The 19,791-nt window shown below is 40.4% G+C and overlaps 1 protein-coding gene across 2 annotated transcripts in view; it reads left to right on the forward strand.

The window, feature by feature from the left end:
* Nucleotides 1-19,791, forward strand: part of LOC150076550 (LIM/homeobox protein Lhx1-like) — a 499,435-nt gene that overhangs the window by 460,599 nt on the left and 19,045 nt on the right. Inside the window, exon 5 of one of the 2 annotated variants that reach the window (XM_090388106.1) lies at nt 14,372-14,551. The exons of the other annotated variant lie outside the window; for it this stretch is intronic. Within the exon in view, the coding sequence (XP_090244232.1) occupies nt 14,372-14,551 (180 nt within the window). The remainder of the gene's footprint in view (nt 1-14,371; nt 14,552-19,791) is intronic. 2 annotated transcript variants of the gene reach the window in all.

Here is a 19,791-nt window from a genome sequence, read left to right on the forward strand (position 1 = left end):
GGGTTCCGATGTTCATGACGCAGGTCATCTCAAGGGATCGTAAAAAACTAATTGATCCAACAGTTGTAGCTAGGTAATGATTACTGCTTTTGTCATAATTTTTTTATGTAAATGATATAGAGAAAGAGATTACCTTTAAACCGACAAATAAACTCTTTTTGTCATGAAATGTCTTAAAACGAGAGGCACGCTATTTGTTTATCTTTACTTCTGCCATTTCCAGATGTTTATTTATTACTTGATAAAAAGAAGCGTTTTCATTATGTGCAAATTAAAAACTTGGCGCATGCAGTTTTTCAAGTGCACTTCGATTACTTCGTAACATTCACTGCCAGATTGACTTGTCAGCCACTCAGACCTCCTTAAAATAGATGGAATTGGAAATGCCACCGTTGGAAATTTCAGGGCTGCTCATGCAGCTGCCGGTGGCATTCTGAGCACGTGTGCCTGCCTGTTTTGGCACAGATGACTAAGATATTAATGGATGCAGTACTATTTTTAAGGCACCTTCCGTACGGGATCATTTATATCAGAGGGGTCTTGTTATAAATATTGCCGAAAACACTGTCGGACATCCTTTTTCCATCTGTGTCGGCGGACTGAAAAGTCACCTTAAAAATCCGATATACGGAAACAAAGAAGTTGCGGTGGGATTGATTCCTCAATGGTAGCCTACCAAAATGCGCTTGATGAGCGTATAAACAAGCTGCGTGAACGCACACCCCTTATCACCGAGCTTAAACATCCTGCAACCACAAAGTAGCCGAATTAAGACGATTTCCCCAATTTCGACGGCCAGCCTATACTTAGTGACGAGAACTTGCCAGCCTACGGTGTGATTTGGGGCAGAAAATCATAGGTTTGATGCCACACACGCACGTGGCGTGCTCAGTTACTGGCTCGTGCGCTTGGTGTTGCCGGCACGCGAACCTGAGTTTAAGTTACCAACTAGAGAGGAAGACAAGGACGCCTATTACACGACAGACTATAGGCATAAAAAATATTCAACATACCAGATCCCTTTTAAATGTTCGGCGGCGGAGTTGAAAAACGCTGATAAGGCAGTTTAATCAGACTGAATTAAAAAAAAAAAAAAAAAAAAAAAACCTGTACTTAACGTCATTCTATCTAAGTTGGGGAACACTTTGGAACAGCGGCTTTTCTGATGCTCGAGGCGAGCAGTTGGTTGATCTGATCTTGGATCATAATCTCTGTGTAAAGAACTTGCCAAATAAACCATATACATTCTCGACGACAAATGGTGAATCTAATATAGATGCTACTTTAACCTCCATTAATAGGGTGCAAAATTGGGACGTCAATCCGTATCTAATTAATAGTGACCATCGAGCAATCACCTTCTCGATTTTACCGGAGGATAGGCAAGTGAATATAACAATAAGGGATTTAAGGCGTTTTCGGATGGACAGAATGAACTGGACCAAGTTTCGTGAATATCTGAATACAATTTTTAATGGAGATAACAAAGTAATCATTAACACCTTAACAGCAAAAGAATATGTTTTTCTGGTTCAATATCATTTATATCAAGCGATGGCCTACTCGACGAAAAGAAAACAGACAGGAAGAACTTCTGTCCCATGGTGGTCTTCGACACTAGCTGAATTGAGACAACAAACTCAACAAGCACGAAAAGCATACCAAAGGAATAGGCATCTATCGGACGCAGACACTCAGGCTTTGAAAAATGATTACAGAGACTTGAGGAAGAGGTACCATAAAGCAATTGCTGATAGCAGGCAAAATTGTTGGCAACGTCTGGTGAAGGAAACAGGAAATGCTGACCCTTGGGGTATAATCTATAAGCTTTCAAGAAATAAACTTTTGTGTGGTGAAATTTACAACACGATAATTAGAGAGAATCAAGAAACTTCGGACTGGGAATCTACAGTCGAAGGGATAGTGAGTAGCCTATTTCCGGAAGATTTGCCGTTTATGGACAGCCCTGATCAAGCGGAAATTAGACGCATTAATCGTGAATATAAGGGGACAACCGAAACTGCCATTTTTAATATGCTTGAGCTAGGTGCTGCAGTAGCTAAATTGAACCATAAAAAATGTCCTGGCATTGACCTCATTGAGAATCAAGTAATTGGAAAATTTTATGAATTCTTCCCTGAGATTTTATTAAACTTATTTAATAAATGCCTGCTAGAAGGGCTTTTCCCTCTCGAATGGAAGCTTGCGCTCTTAAAAATCTTGCATAAACCGGGAAAGCCAAAAACAAACCCCAGAGCATACAGGCCAATCTCTTTATTGGCAAATCTTGGCAAATTATTTGAAAGGATGATTGCCCCAAGGATTTTTAAATTATTTACAGAACATAATCTCTCCTCTGATTGCCAGTTTGGATTCAAAAAAGGACGTTCCACTGAGGACGCAATCTCAACCCTGCTGACTTACATTCAGGAGGCAAACAGCAAATATGTTCTTGCTGTTTTTATTGACTTTGAGGGCGCTTTCGATTCCCTTTGGTGGGAGAGTGCTCTCAGGTCACTGCAACTGGCAAAGTGTGATGACTACCTGTTCAGAGTCCTCAGATCTTACTTTAAGGATCGACAAGTTAGAGTATGTGCAAAGCATTTATCATACACGACTACCGTTTCAAGAGGATGCCCTCAGGGTTCAGTCTTGGGACCTCTCTTTTGGAATGCAGTGCTAGACCAGTGGCTCACGAAGGATAGCGATGAGTTCATCAAAGTTGCATATGCAGATGACTTGGTGGTGGCGGTGCAGGGAGGATCAAGACAAATTCTCGAACAAAAAATTCAGTCAGTTTTGAATAATTTAGTGGCATGGGTGGGTTTGAATAAACTAAAGATTTCTGTCACCAAGACCAATTTCATGGTGTTTAAACACCACTTCGATTATGGAAGGCCGCCAAAGGTAACCCTATATGGTACTCAAATTCCATATGTACAGAACACCAAATATCTGGGTTTAACTTTAGATGATCGTCTCAGGTTTCATGTACATGTCACTAAAATCAATGAAAAAATCAAAAAATTCGTAGCTGCAGTTGTTAGAATTTCCCGCAAGGAATGGGGTTTATCCAAAAAAACTCTGGTATTGTACTACAAGACGATATTTCTTCCCATTGTAGATTATGGTGCTGGTATTTGGTTTGCGGCTGCTACCAAGGTTACAACTAAAGCCAAGCTTCTGTCTCTGCAACGTACAATGTTGCTTACAGTTATACGCGCTCCAAGGACAGTGTCGACAAATGCCTTACAGGTTATTGCAGGTACCATCCCCTTGGATTTACACATTATTTTCCGAGGTATTGTATATAACTTAAAGAAGGGAAGGGCGTTACAAATATTGAATATCACCTCTAATCCAAATAACAACATAAAGGAGGAAAAACGTAGAATTTGGGGCGAGCTTGTGAATTGCTGGCAGCAACGTTGGGATTTGAGTGAGTATGGAACCATTACAAGAGGCTTCATTCCAGCCGTAAGCTTTGCAATGGACAGGAGGGTGTCGTCTTGGTTTGCTCCCACCATGACAACGAGTTACTTAATCACTGGACATGGCTTAAGGGCCAAACTATTTGAAAGAGGATTAGAACCTGACCCCTACTGTTCGTGCGGTGAGGTGGAATCTTGGAGACATGTCATCCTTGAATGCGGACTGTATACTTCAGACAGGCAGGAATTACTAAATAGGTTGCCAAACCTCACGGAGAATAATTTACCTCTCTTGGTTCAGAGGTGGGACATCTTTGCTTTGCTTCAGGAATTCTCGGCCAAAGTTTTTAAAAGAAGACAGGAGCTAAGAAATCTATTGCAGGATACCAATTAAGGGAAGTGCTGCACATTTGACGACAGAACACTTCGTGTAATGTCATCTTTATAGGATGTTTCTTGTCTACAGCGAGATGATCTTCTGCTCCTGGACACCCAATTCAGGCTTGCATTTGTGGATGGACTCTAAAGTGGAGATAATGTTAATGTTTCTAAGTGTTAAGTTAATGTAAGTGTATGTATTTGCTATTTGCATGTAAATAATCGTATAATGTTGCTTTTTTTTTCAACAAGTGTACATTGTTCTTAGTTGGAAAATTTTTATTTTTTATTTTATTTTTATTTATTTATTTTTTTTTTTTTCGCTGGCCTCCAAGTTTGGGCAGCCTTGGGGGCGGGATTGCTGGCACCTACCAGTATAGCACTACTTCCGGTAGGTGCAGGATTTGTGCATTACAGCACACATAGAGAATGGTGGATCCAGGTGTTAGTTAATCCCTGGTGGCAAAATGGCCTGACATAATGCTCTTTTTTTCAGGCCTGTCTTGCAGACGTTCTGAGCTTTCTCAGGAGTAAAAGGTGGAGATGGGCTTGTGTCTAGGAGCCACCCTTCATATCAGGACACACACAATCAATGTACAGAAAGACTACAGTATATATAAGAGCATGTATATAAATCTGTATATAAATATTGTATATAAATTGATTAATATTGTATGTAAATTGATTAAGATAACTTGAGAATGTATATACAGTTGTGTGTTAATAAATAAAAATAAAAAATATCTAAGTTGGGGAAGTGTATGCAAAAAACTTTTCAGCGAAGGATCGAAATCTGTGTGCCCTAACGATGTGCTGATTACGAAATATTTGTTAGCTGAATCCTGCGGGTTATAGAGTGTATGTTCAAGCCTGTGACTGCTAAATACGATGCTATTTATTGTATTCTCTCTATCTTGTGAACTCCTCTGACCGTGTGGTCGTCCCGGAGTATAAACAGAAAATGTATTTATTTAATTTGGGTTTGCTTTAAGTGAAAAGGAAAACGACTGTTTCGATTCAAGTCTTAAACAGAATTGCAGAGATCGGAATCAGACTGACGTGCTTTTCACTTCCATTCGAACTGTCCTGACAGAGGAGGAAGGATTTCTAGCAGGTGTATCGTGGTTCGAGCACCCACTGGATATCATCCTAACATGGAACACCCTCAACAAAGAACTGCCAGACGCTGCCTGTACAAAAAAATGACCTCTGCATTTGTTGTTTCTGTGCCCCGGTAACTTCCGACAACACAATCTATCCTCCTCCCCCGCTGAGATGTCTGTCTGCACGACTGACACCAGTGATCCAAAGTTCTCTTCACAATAGCAGTGTTTTCCCATCTCTAGTTATAGCTCAACAACTGACACTCGCCTCGAGCAGTCGAACCACACTAGGAAAAGGGGCGTTCACCGAACGTCACTGACCGTTTCTTTCAGTTTAGAGCGATCGTGCTGGGAACATTCCCAAGTCAGACATCCCTTCATTCATTCCGAACAAAAAGAAGACAAACTGCCCAGAAAAGGTTTTGTACGCAAGTGACTACAATTAAGTGACGCCTCGATTGTTCACGTTTCTGCATCTCATTTATCCTTGAGCCTCCCTATCAATGTGCTGAGTTTTGCAACAGGTTACTTAAGACCCAGGAGATCGAATAAGGAAAGGAGGGGAATGAAGGTTTTCACTTCCTTGCAGGAAGAAAAATTCGCAAAAAGAAGTTCACGTGTGGGCCTTTACACGAAGGGAAGTGTAAGAATCCAGAACTCGTCTCTAGCAATCCACGGATGTTCTAATGTCTATAAACGTTTTGGTTTCTACTCCTAATATATTCTCGGACAGTTTCGTTTTCATAGTGTACAAATATGGGGGGCGATAAGCCTTTGAAATAATAAATCCGACTATTTTATTTTTATGGAGGTTTTGTGTAATTAGCGCTGGATTGACACTTGAGGAAAAAATTCTTAGGAGTTAAGCGTGTTACAAATTTTCACTTAGCGAAAATCCAGCATGATGGGATAAAACGAAACAGAGGCCAGGGCTTTCAAAAGTGAATATTAGCCATCTTGGACATCAGTATATCCAAGACAGCTACTATTCACATCCAACCTTTGGTTATGAAATTCAAGATATCACAAATATAACCTACAAAATTCAATGTAGGATATATTAGGGAAGGTGTGTATACTTTTAGTAGAGGATACAATTTAGTTAGCTTTGTCCCTTCTACACAATGGACTAATTAAATAAGGACCAATGAAACAAACTCATCGGCTCTTTCCACATGTACTAAAGAAAAAAATCGGTGTATATTTTTAGCGAAACAGATTAAAACACGTTTATTTCTGCACACTGAATAACATACAATGTTCTGTACAACCAAATCGTCGTGCATAAAAGTCCAAGAATACTTTTTCTTCATTAAAACAGTTTCTTTTTGAAGCAGTTCTTCAAATCTTAGCTTACTCATTCTCGCTTATTTTCCGTGATGATTGATCTAGGGAGGGAGTCAGTGTTTTGAAAACAGACTGCATGAGGCAATCAGTTCAAGGACCTCTTTAAAAATACTAGGTTGGCCAGTAATGAAGCATTTATGTCATCGTATATATATATATATATATATATATATATATATATATATATAAAAAGGAGCACTACAGAAAGTAACAAAAGTAATGAAGACACACCGTGCAACCTATTGCTTAAATCTCTTTCAGGCTTTCTAATTTTATCGTTATTTGTCTTCATTTTTTCCCCCCCAAAATACAAGAGACAGCCACATATATCCTTGCAGCCTATCTGGCCTCTAACTCTTAAGAGTAATTTAAAAACTGTAGCTCTGAAGGATTAAAGGGGAGGGCTAACTCTTGACTCGAACTTTTTTTCCTCCCTTCCCTGTACTGTATTGGGTCAGAAAAAAGCGAGCACAGAAAGAGACAGAGAATCCGGTCCTCCATCTACTCCGTTGCCTAGGTAACGAATGCCCTTGTGTCTCATCGTCAAGAAGAGGGGAGGGGAAACAAATGGTGGCAGTCATCCTTCTTAGCAGGTGTCTTCCGTCTTTGTGTACTACTCCCCTATATGCTTCCCCTAAATCCCTCCCCTCCCCTCTTCTGTCTGCAGTTTAAGGCTCTGCCCTGGAAGGTGGGAATCGGACAGCACTCGGGTGAACGCTCGGTGACAATGATAAATGCTTCAGACGCCGGCTTCCTGCGTGCGAACTCCGGCTGCGTTTCATCCTTGCTCCGCCTTCTTGCCGGAGAAGGCGGGCTTCTCGCGCTCGTAAGCATTTCATGAGAAATGCAGGATATTGGGGTGGTTACGTTATTTTCCGCCAAAGTACCTAGTCCTGTTTGTTGAAGACTGCACTTTTTTATATCAGTATGTAATTATTGGTTTCAGACGTATTCCGATTAGAGATGGGACACATAATTGAAACTGCTGCAGTTGTAAATCAAGCTTGTCATCTAACCCTTCATTTCTTCCATAATTTCCATGTTGTTCTGGACAAAAACATCTTCGTCTTTTCATTTGCATAATTTTTACTTATTTAAACAATTCTGCCTCCTTTTGAAGCAATTTGCTAACGATCTTAAACAGCCTTCATCATTTATTCTGTGCCAGTTACGATACAGGTCTTCGTTTTGCAGCCAGTTTTATTGTTTCCATAGCGAGATGGCAGGTGCGTGATAGCTAGCGCTCTTTCCAGGAGCGAATATTGTTATTCTGCCTGTTTCTGTTTACTCATAGCGAGGCCCTGTTTAACACAAACAGCCCAAAGGGACTACCGTGAAATTGCTTTTAACAAGAAGTGCATTCATTTTTTAGCTTATTGACGGTAATTGCCAGGTTGTCTAAAGTCTTAATAAACTAATTAGCTCTGTGTTTTCTCAGCTTCTCGTCTTAATTAACAGAACTCCTAACGACACTGCCGAATGCTTTCATTATGAGTAGCCTACTAACGTGGTGACATTTCTTGGTTTTCATTTTATTATTTATTTATTTATTTATTATTGTTAGAGAGAGAGAAATAATTTGGTTAATATCGACATGTTCATTTGTAAGAAGAACCACACCTCACGGAGGCTTTGGCTGTGCGAAGTGTTTCTGTGGCGGAGATGTGGGGTTGCATCAATTCTCAATATGAAAGGATGAAAACATTTACATGTCACGCTCTAGTCACGCTTGTGCAGTACAAAGTTGGCGCTAGAGATAAACAAATAGTTACGTTGTTGTTATTTGGTTTTTTGGAGCATTAGCAACTAAGGCCATATTGCTCCGGAGATATGCGGTGGTCATTCCCTGACCTTTCCGCATCCTCCGTATTTGGTGGTCACGGGCTCGAACCCCGATCTAATCAAGAAGCGTGTGCTACGCACTGCTTCTCTTGGCCACCTGGCTACGGAGGCGCCTAAACAAATAGTGCGTGCACATATCACGGCATTAAAGACATTAATAAATTATTTTGCTTCATTGTAACTGTGAATTAATGTACCGGTTACGGAATTTTTCTGTGTGTGTTGGATTCGGTTGCTTGATGGTTCGATGGCTCATCGTCAGCTTACGCCATACTGCGCCACCTCTATTGGACCCCTACTTCGTTTAGTAAAAAAGAATAAAAATTGTAAAACGTATCTCCATCACACATAGCACGAAGTTTGCAAACCAGTGATGTAAAAGGCCCCTTCATATAACTTCAGCGTCATCTTGTAGCTGGAATAAGCTGGCGGAAAATATTTTAGAAAAATGAAAGAGCACAGGAAGAGATATTTTCAATCGTGAAAGTTTCACCTTTAATAGTGAAAATATATGAAGCAGGTAGTGGAAAAAGACAAAAAACTGAAAGACTCAAAAACATAATATAAATCCGTTTAAGAATGGTGAGACAAATCCATAAAATTGTGTTACTACTTAAGTGATCTGCGGTCTTCCTTGTTAGTGTCGTAACATGGACACATTCTGAAACCACTTCCTGTGTACTTTGAAAATAGCGATTACAGTCGCAGGTTTACGCGTTCTACCAGAGGATTCGATACCGACCGAAGATCAAACGCTCCCTTTAAAATAAACTGTCTGGAAAGGCTTTAGCAAGTTCATGACAAAATAGCTATAAGGCAGCGAGCGTTGATTCGTTTTTTGTGATAGTTTTTGACGTTTGCTTTAAGAATGCTGCTATGGAGGCTGCACTTGCTATTCAGGGTTGAACTCCGAGAGTTTACTAATCGGATAATTGACAACAGTTGACTGACTCATCTCATGCGTAGGGCCTCGTGCTGTTGCCATTGTTGCTGAATCTCGACGTCATTCTGTCACGAAATTCTAAAGGTAACAGAGCAGCTTTACGTAACCCCGCAATGAATAGCGTTAACTTCAAATGGATTCGTGAATGAAGCGTAGTTTTCACATCTCTTAATGCCGCTTTTAAGATAACACGTTTGTGAGTGGCTACGATTTTCCGTAAGTTGGGTGTTATGAACTTACATGGAATGTTGGTTTCCATCCCTTTTTCCAAATCTTCTTTAGCCCAGATAAATGAGTAATATGGTGTCTAGCGACCGCTCTCGCTCTCTCTCTCTCTCTCAATTACAAACAGTAACTACTCGTTTCCCGCATTCCAAGTATTTTCAAAGTTCGTCCGGTTCTTAAACTGTGCGGAGCGAGCGAGCTTATTTAAGTTGGGCAAACTGTTCCTGGGTAAATATCAGCAACAGGACTGCTGCGAGGCATTCTAATCACCTCACGCGTCTACCTCATCTCGTTCGGTGTCGCGAGCACCAGAGTTGCTTTTTTTGTCTGTTTGTTCATAGAGATGGCTAGACCTGTGTGCGAGTGCATGTGCGCGCGCGTAGTACACGTTTGTGCGTGTGAACGCTACTTCTAACTGAAACACACCCCGGACTAGGATTAATCTGCTTTCGGCGGGAATTGATCGGTGAAGGCTGCTGGTAGATAGAACGAGAGCGGGATGTTGGGTTTTGGTCGTTCTTTGTTGGGAACTGTGCCATCTGAGGCGGGCTATGATACAGGGCCGCCGAGGTACTAGAAATTGGTGTTTTTCTTGCTCTTTTCTGCAAGGAATCGCTAGTTATCGGTACTTGGCAGAGGATGGCGAGTATACGTGGGCTGATGGAACAAAATGTATGTATCAAAAAGGGACAGGTTTTTTATTTTTTTATATTGCCGTACTGCTACAACTCGGCTTTCGTTGATAACTCTGCCAGGCGAAATACTGCTAATTAATCTCTCGATATTTGAAGCAAAATGTATTTCTCTGTTTCAATTTAGTATCCCTTCTCAGATCTCTGAGAGAGGATACTAAATTGAAATGAGAGAGTATCCCCTCTCTCATTTCAATGAGAAGGAGTAATATTATATATTACTCCTCAAAATACTAAGAATAGTCTGTTCTAGATTATGGACAGCCAACGGTACACCTAGGATTGAAAATTATAGTCTAGACAGTCTATAATTTTTAAGTTATCCACTGTAATATCATCACTTTTGTATACCTTTTAGATGCATTACACGGGTGTTCAAAGAAAGTGCATCACCTAGGAATTTCACATTTCTAACCTTTTTGACGTGAATACGTCTTTAAATTCGGTCCGATATAGGTGTGTGTGGGGGGGGGGGGTCTTTACGAAAACTCTAGCGACCAAAAAAATAGCAAGATTTGTCGTGCTTATATCTCGTAAACTATAAATGATAAGCTAATGATTTAAATTTTGATGGATAGAGGGTTTATGTCCATATCTAAAATGGTGGGTAGTGGCGGTGTGCAGCGGTGAGGGGAGGGGGGTAGCGCTTGCGCGTGCACTGAAAATGGGGACGCCGCGCGGCGTTTGGGCAGTGTAACTTTGGATTGCGAAGATTATCATCATGATCTTTATTTTCTCCTAAGAGACACCCGCTTACAGCTGTTAACCAGGGGGTGCACATTCATATATACAAATAAGTTATATACATAATTATCCATTTATAATTTATACATATCATTGTCTTAATAAATTATACAAATTATATATTGTCTAATTAATTATATTATACATATCAATGCCTTATTTTTACATGACAGGCAGATAGAAAGAGAGCATAAGCATAATTTGCAATTTTACAAGGAATTAGAGAATGTTCACTTCTACAGCACTATTTACAGCGAGATAACAGATATAGGACGTTGAAATTGGTGTCGATTTGTAGAGAATAACAGGGTCTACAATATTATTTAGCAATAATAACCGATAAAATAAAATTTGTAAAGTTATAAGCCGATAAGTGCGCTGAGTTGAAGAAAATTTTCATAATGTCGAAAAAATTGCAAAGGAAATATGAACAGAAATGTAAGAAACGCATATCATTGGAAAGATAAATTCAAAAGTGCAACGTGGGTTCAAATTAAAGTACGTTTCTACATCGCCCACTCTAGTCAACTCTTGTATAGCTTTACCTTTGTAAGAAACATCGATGTAAATACTATGCCATATGTATCTTACTTCTCCTATCATCGGCCTTTAATAAATAAAATTATACTTCACTTATAACCACCAAGACTTTATTCATTTACATCTTACCCTTCCTCTAATAACACAAAGACGGATTCACGCCTTAAACGATTCCGGTTGTGTCCCCGTACACAACCCACCCCAGTTTTTTTCGCGATGGTATGTTACATTAATGACTAACATCACAAATAGAAATATAAACAAAAGATATTTATTAATAGTTGAGGCAAAGCTAAGTAATATTTGACAGGTGCTCCAAAATATTCCAAAATGAGCATTTGCAACCGTTATACAACAGTTTTGGTAAACAAGACAATTATGGTTGAAATGTTATCAGACGCCCTCAGTTTGCTTCAGTTTATCATTTTAAATGGAAAACAAAATTATACTTTTCTGAAGTTCACGAAAGGTCTTTGGTTTCTTTCTGGCAACTGCAGATGCCACCAGTTCTCTATAGGATTCAGGTCCGGGCTGTTTCCTGACCAGCTAACAGTTGTAATGGACTGTTCTTTCAACCATTTTTCCACTGTAACAAATGTAAACACATTACTGTCCAACGTCTAATGCAGAAATGAAGCTAAAGTAACTACAGAAGTGCCTACTTACACTTTTCGCCCGATGACAATAGTAGAGTCGTCCTGAAAGATGCAGTTACTTGGCAGGTTAAAATGGTCTCTAATGGTTGGAAGCAATTTGCCTTCTAATATAGCCACTTTTTTTTTTCCTTTGGTAGTTATTGGCGCATCGGCTTCTGTGGCCATAATGCACCTCCCAAGGTTTTTTTGCAGTACTTTGATCCAAGCCCGAGGCGGGATTCGAACCCGCGACCTTTGGGTTGCCAGGCAGGCGCTTTACCCACCCGGCTAGTCCGGTCAGCATATAGCCAGTTATCCACTGGCATTTACGGAACCTTTTATAAACTGCAGGTGACACGAAATGCACCCCCATATCATTTGGCTGGTAGGGAATTTCACTATAGACACCATAGTCTGGATGATATTCTTGACCACGTCTACGGCGAATCGTTTGTCTCCCATCAGACCCATGCAGGTTGAATTTCTTCTCATCCGAGAAAATAACTGACTTCCACTGCTTGGGGGTCCATTTGACAAGCTCCTTACACCAAATTAATCGGGCCTTTTTCATTTTTTGCGTAAGGAAGAGGGGCTACAAGTCCATTTTTGAAGAGGCGTCTTCTGACTGTTACTGCACTTGCTACCACTCCTGTATGTTCTTTCCATTCTCTTTTCAGCTCAGACGAAGAAGCTTTACGTTTGGCATAAGCGCTTCAAAACGCGGTCCTGTTTTGGCGTAGAGGCTCGTTTGCGTCCGGTTCCTTTTTTTCCTATCAGCAGAACCAATATTCTTGAATTTGGAAAGAAATCTACTCACTGTTGACTGATTACAAGACACTCTATAAGCAGTGTGACGGGAAGAACATCCTTCCTCATGTAATTCAACAATAGCACACTCTTTCTTCGTGGCGTAAAATGCACGTAACTCGCCATCCTGACAAGCAAAGAATGACTGCAACTCTTGCAGAGCGTGCTTATATAGCTGAAAGTATCAGGTGATGCAATTTACCTCATCACCTACGGGTGTAAATCTTATCTGATGCAATCTGTAAGAAATATTGCCATATACTTGCGTTATTCGGACGACAATTACAATTTTAAGGGGTGATGCACTTTCTTTGAACTCCAGTGTATATCCAACAAAAATATATGAAAAAATCCATAAAATTCAGTATGCGTATAAGCGAAATTTGCAGCATGAGTTAATTTAGTGTAAAAATGAAAAAGCCCACATGTTCATAATGTTTGCAGAACACTGAATTCTTTTACGAAATTTATTGGAAAACTGCAGCAGCACTTCGTTAAGACATTTATAGTTAAATGACACTATTAAAATTAATTATTGGATTGTGTGATTTCGGATGATGTTGACAAGAAAATTCATGTTCAAAATCACCTTATCAGGTGGCTTATAGCAAGCACTCACATGCGGCTTGAATGGGTTATTGGCACTGATGCATATGCGCACGTATTGCACTGGGTTAACTTCTACCAATTGCTAAGTTCGTTTTTACAAAACTGGGAAGAGGTTTTTTTTTTTTTTTTTTTCTTTTATGAGCCTTTTACATGACGAATGCATTGCCATTCTGCCTTCTCAGAGAAAAGCCATGGAGGCTGAAGCCGACAAATATTCTACCTCACATCGTGAAAATATTCTTTGTATCCGACAGCTCCTGTTGCTTCATTGGAGGACTCTATTTTCAGTAGTGAAGGCTCTGTCTTTTATGACCAAAATTCAGCTAGCTCCGACATTACAAGCCGTCGAGAGATTTGGTTATTACAAGTCCTTTCCCCCAGTCGCTCGGCTGCATACACAGACATGCCATATCTGCCCTTCTTGAGTCACGTGACCCCCGCTACACACCAACCGGAACCTTTACCCCAGGAGGACGACGTGATGCCTCGTTTAATTTCGCGCTCCACCGACCAGCAGCGTCAGTAGAAGCGAGCGGTGGAGGGGAAGAAGGAGGGGGGAGATACAGAAATCACCTTCTGTTGGGAACGCTGAGATGCGTTCATCACACTCATAGAATGCAACATGTGCGCTTGATTTCTCTCGCCTCCTGACAAACTCAGGAGAGGGAGGAAGCGGGGGGTGGCTTATAGCAAGCAACATTTCCGTGCGGGGGAGGAAGAAAAGTCTGTGCGTGTTATCACAACGCGGTTAGTCAAGATAGGATGTTTTCCTGGTTATAGTAGACCATCCAAGTTAAAGGGTCCGTTTTCACAAGCCCATCTCATCTCGAATCCTCACCACGCGCGTGGATCACACAGTTTCGTTACTCTGCGAAAATAGTTAAGTAATAGGCACCAGGTGGCGTACATCAAAGTGCGCAGGAACTCATTGCCGCTAAATTGCACCTAAACTAACCAGTCTGCGAAGAGCAGAATTCCTCTTACCATCCATACTCGTTGTACGGGATACACGAGAATATAAGATGCGAAATTCAGTTTCATGTGTTTTCATATTGCTGTTGTTTTGTTTTTGCAGATTCAGGAAGTCCTGGTGACTTTGGTTATGGTACTCAGCCTGGATTTTACGACTTCTTCCCTGGTCAGCCTCCGCCAGACGGTATGGGATTCCCAGGTACATTGGTGACAGGCGGAGGACCGAATCCTCAGCCCCCGAATACCAGTTTGGAACAACCCCTGCCAAGTGCAGTTGGTCCAGGTGAGTGTCTGTGGCACTATCTCATTCGTAAGTGCATACCACTTTTTCTAGAGTTAGAATCACGTTTATTGCATGAACATGTCTTGAGATTTATAACCCCGACCTGGCAAACGCAATTTACGGTTACTATGCACAGACCGTAATACTATCCTAATTATAGTCTTAATTGTAGTCTCTCTAATACCTTCTGAAATTAAAACTTCCTTGGGTTCTTGTGATTTTCTTAAAATGCTGAGTATGACTCATCGTGGAATTCATGAGTTATTCAATCACAGCCCTTAGAAAATTTTCGTTAGGGTGGGCGGCCAAGAGGGAGATCACTCATAATCAATCCTATAAATTCGAACGGAGATCAATAAATATCGCGTAAAAGTAGCAAAACCATATATGAATTCCGACATGTAATGAAATTACACTCTATTACGCGGGTTGCAGGAGGACACGCATTTGAGTCGACTATTGTTCAACCTCACGTGACTACTAACCATACTATTCTTGTATTATCTTTATTATGTAAACTACTGTGAACCTACGTGGCCATCCCAGAATATAAACAGAATTTTATTATTATTATTATTATTTTAAGTGACAGCAGCGTTTATGCTCTTGGTACGATGTAAACACGTTTTTTTCCAATTCTTGCTGAATCTGTTGTTGTTGTCCTGTTCACAGCGACAGGATCTTTTTTTGAGAGGTGAGATTGACTAAAGTGCCTTTACAGGCACTTTTACCAATCTCACCAATTTTACCTTTGCAGTATATATTTAAGTACACTTTTGGCATCTCTGATCCTCTTTCCACTTACTTCAGCCTGATAATTGAATTCTACAAGGGAGACAGAAACATTGCCATTTAATTTTGTTTAATAAAGAGTACAAAAGTTTAAAAAAAATTAATATGTATAGTAATGCTAGGGGTGTTGTAAATAAGTGAAATTGAGCTCGTGGTCAAATTAGTTAATACTAATACTGTAGGAATATCTGAAACATGGTGTCATCCCCCAGTTATGGAATAACGAATTTCAGTACGGTGAGGTGAGTCCAGTGTGTTCAGAAGAGATAGGCGGGACGGGGGTAGGGGCATAAAAACTGCTTGAAACCTACAAGACGGTTTCCAGAACTTGAACAAGTCCAGCCAGATGGTTAAACCGTGTGGTACGAGATGAATAAAGGAAAGATGATAGCGAAGGTGGTTAGAAGCCATGCGATTCCGAAGAATACAATAAAATCTCTTTAGCAACTTAACGGAAAAGCAAGAGTAAGTGCGTCATTGTGTGCGACTTTAATTTCCCTTCTATACAAACTGAAAATCAAGGGTATGCAATACATATAACGATAGTAGTTTCTTGAACCAACTAGAGATGACTGCTATTTATTTCAACACGTTAGACAAAACCTAGAGGAGGGTCAGATATCCTTCACTTGATTCTTATCAAGGATCCAAGTAGTATCAAAAATATGAAGTTTCAGGAACAATAATGCCATAAAATGCGGAGTATCGGAAATATCATGTTGGATCATGTTACTCTGTCATCTTCATCGCAAATTATACATGCAGTGCTACGAGATCTGCAAGAAACGACAGTATCCACTCATAATACACTATCGAAATTATGACTTGGCTCGGGATCTCAACGAGTACATGCACGAGATGGTAACAATTCATTTCGCAATGAGGAAACGCAGATACTATCGGAGATGAAATATGTCAAGATCTACGATGACAATGAAGAGCTCATACTAGATCGTAAATTGTATGACTCGGACTTGCACATTCGCAAAACGATTGAAATATATAAGACAAGGTATCAACGACGTTGACCCTGACGAAACATGCGGTAATGACCTGCATAGCCTTGTAACACAACTGCGAGAAGAACCCTTTCGAAACTTTTACAATCATCCAAAAAGCGAGATGAATGAGGATCTAAAGCTCGTCACGTTCAACAGACAGCGCAATTACAAAGAAACGCGAAAACTTGACGACCAACGAGGACTTCTGCAACTTAATGAGAATGGTCAATAACAAGCAAAACATTCTGCTCATACTTGTAATTTCGAGTCTGTTATCTCCCAATCGCGAACAGATTCAACTATTGTTGACCATCCCAGCTGGTTGTAGAAAAACGTTTATGATTCGCCTCTTGATGGAAATATACAACCGCTTCAGTAATACAGATGGCAACTGTAATGTAATGATCATGGATGTACTCAAATCTGGTTTATGCAAGCTCTGAGCACATCGAAGATCACTGCCCTCAAGATATCCATTTCTCTGGTTACCAAAAATTTCGGTGGTCAAAAGAAAGGTCGGAATAGCTGACACACAGAATTACAGGAGGCGGGGGTGGAATACAGTGGACGCAGGTATTTCTTGAACTTTCTGTTAACCGGAGTTAGTATCGCAAGTATATACTATTTGATATTAATGCATTAAGGAAACTGTTTAACTTTTTCCTGAGAAGCTACAAACATTCGTTCCACTTAAGAAGTATCGCATTTTGAAAGATGTCAAAATGAACGATAAAGCTGAAAGACAACTGAGCAATTGAAAAAAGCATTGAATAGTTACAGGCTATCGCGTGGCACCTCTTCAACGACAGCTATGAGCAGTTATATAATAAAACCACTGATAAGGTGAAGACATACATAAGACGAGTATGAAAAATCACTAGTGAAAAGAACTTTTCACTAGAACTTTTCACTAGTTCATAATATGGGTAAAATAGTTTTACCCATATTATGAACGAAAAGAAGCAGAAGGAAATTCGACAGGTCCCTGTCAATATCAAACTGGTGATATAATCGACAATCCAGCCAAAATGGAGCCGATTGAACAGGTATATATATACTCTGCACTGTCTTTGCTGTTCAAACCACATCAATACCAAAAGGATGTAGTGAAGCCAAATTGAGCTGTGGTAAAGTACATGACATAATTACATCAGAGAAGCGCCTATCTGAAAACTTATTGAGGCTGAGGGAGTGTAAAACCCTAGGTGGTGGATATACATCCAATTACTTGTTTGTTATTTGTTTATTTGGTTTTTAGGATCATTGGCAACTAAGGCCATATTGCTCCGGGATATGCGGTGGTCATTCCCTGACCTTTCCCCATCCTCCGTATTTGGTGGTGACGGGCTCGAACCCCGGTTTAATCAAGAAGCGTGTACTACGCACTGCTGCTCCTTCCCACCTGGCTACGGAGGCGCCTATTCATCCAATTACTTACGAATCAGATTACATAACTGTGCTTAAAGTACAGGACCATTGACAGGTGGTGATGAAGCCTAGTTGGAAGATGAAGAAAGATGTTGCAGTAGTTAAAGGCACGGGCTTTAATTTCAGAATAGGGACTATGACAGTTTAAGGAGCTATATGGCATCTATTAGATGCCATATAGCTCCTTAAACAGAAGAGAAGCTTCTTAGCTCCTTAATTGGACAAATTGTAGAGGGAGGGCGAATATATTTGAATTACGGAATACCTTTAAACTAAAAAATCACAGAAGCCATGAACGCATAAATAACATTAAAAAACTACTACAAGAGAAGGATGCCGAAATGGATGAATGTGGAGCTGGCCAGTCTAACTGAAGCCTGCAGCAGCCACAAGTTTTAGTTGTAGCTACAAGTTTAACAATACCACAAATAACGTTAGAGATTCGAAGGCTGAGTATGATAAAGTACTAGCTAAGAGAGCAAAGAATGGAGACAAGGCCCTCGTGGGTGGCCCCGGGTGCCAAGCGTTTCCGTGGCCAAGCGATTCTTCCGTGTTTATAAAGTGTTTTTCCTCGAAGTGACAAGAGTTTTCCTTGTTTTTCTCGTAGAATTAAAATTTTCTGTTAAGTAGCTCTACTTACTTAGAAACACTAAGAAGAGACCCCAGAAGAAGGCAAGTACCTTTTTCTTTAATTTAGCTAGCCGTACTAACTTACTAACTCTACGCTAGGCCACCAAGCGGCACTGCTCCTGCCTCCCCGTGGCGGGGCCGGTAACCTGGGTGGTAAAGGCAAACCCCCAGGGCCAAAAGGAGCGATTATGGATAAAAATCATTATCCAATCTTAGAGCCTTTGAGCTCAAGAGCGGAAGCTTCTAACACTGACCGTGACTCAAGTCAACCTAAAAGACTGCGAAGAGAAGCAGAATGTCATGACGATTGTCCAAACTTCCTGGTGATTCATTCCCTATCTGCCCAACCTGTAGGTAAGTTGTCACCATTCTTAATTCAGAAAATCTTGGAGTCAATTGCTGGATCACCAAAAATGGTTAAAAGACTGCAATCCGGAGACCTTCTGATAGAAATAGCCACCTCAAAACATTCTGAGCGGCTGTTAAAAACATTTGGTGGGTTGACAGTAAAAATTACTCCCCACAAAACACTAAATTCATTAAAAGGTGTCATCAGCGTGTGGGACATCCAACTAGCAGTTTAAAAAGGCAAACTGGGGAGGCTATTCTGCCCAAATACTCTTAGACAGATGTTATGTTCAAAGACAACATATTGATGAAGTAAATACTTATATAACCAATCAGATTCTCACTGCAGCTAATGCTTCCATTCCAAAATCCACGCCTTATCGCAAACACAGAAATCACTGGTGGAATACAGATTGTTTAATTGCCAAACAGGAAAAAAAACCGTGCTTGGAATAATTTCCGCAAGTATCCCACCACTAGTAACCTAATTGCTTATAAAAGACTCAAAGCGAAAGCTAGACAAGTTAGGCGGAAAGCGAAACGGGATTCGTGGATTGCTTTTGCCTCAACCATTACCAAAGACACGGATACACGGGTTATCTGAAAAAGAATACAGGCATTAAATGGCAAATTTGCTCGGCCCACCTCTCCGATACTTCATTGGAGAGGGAAAGACATTTCTACTACTGAAGAAGTTGCAAATGCATTAGCAGAATCATTTGCAAAAATCTCAGCTTCTGCCACCTATGCGTCCACCTTCCAGAACATCAAAGCAGGTGCAGAACGGTATAAAATCAACTTCTTCACGCGCCGCTCACTGTCGTACAACCAACCGTTTACATTAATAGAACTTCAAGAATCATTAAACAGATCTTCCAATAGCGCTGCAGGTCCAGATGGAGTTCATTACATTATGCTAAAGCATTTACTTGATGAAGACTTGAGAACTCTATTAATTTTTTATAATCGGATCTTCACTGAAAATGCCTATCCTTCTTCATGGCTCCATTCGTTCGTCATTGCCTTAACAAAACCAGGAAA

This window comes from Mastigoproctus giganteus, chromosome 13, assembly GCF_048544385.1.
Source record: "Mastigoproctus giganteus isolate SK-2022 chromosome 13, ASM4854438v1, whole genome shotgun sequence".
Taxonomy (NCBI): domain Eukaryota; kingdom Metazoa; phylum Arthropoda; class Arachnida; order Uropygi; family Thelyphonidae; genus Mastigoproctus; species Mastigoproctus giganteus.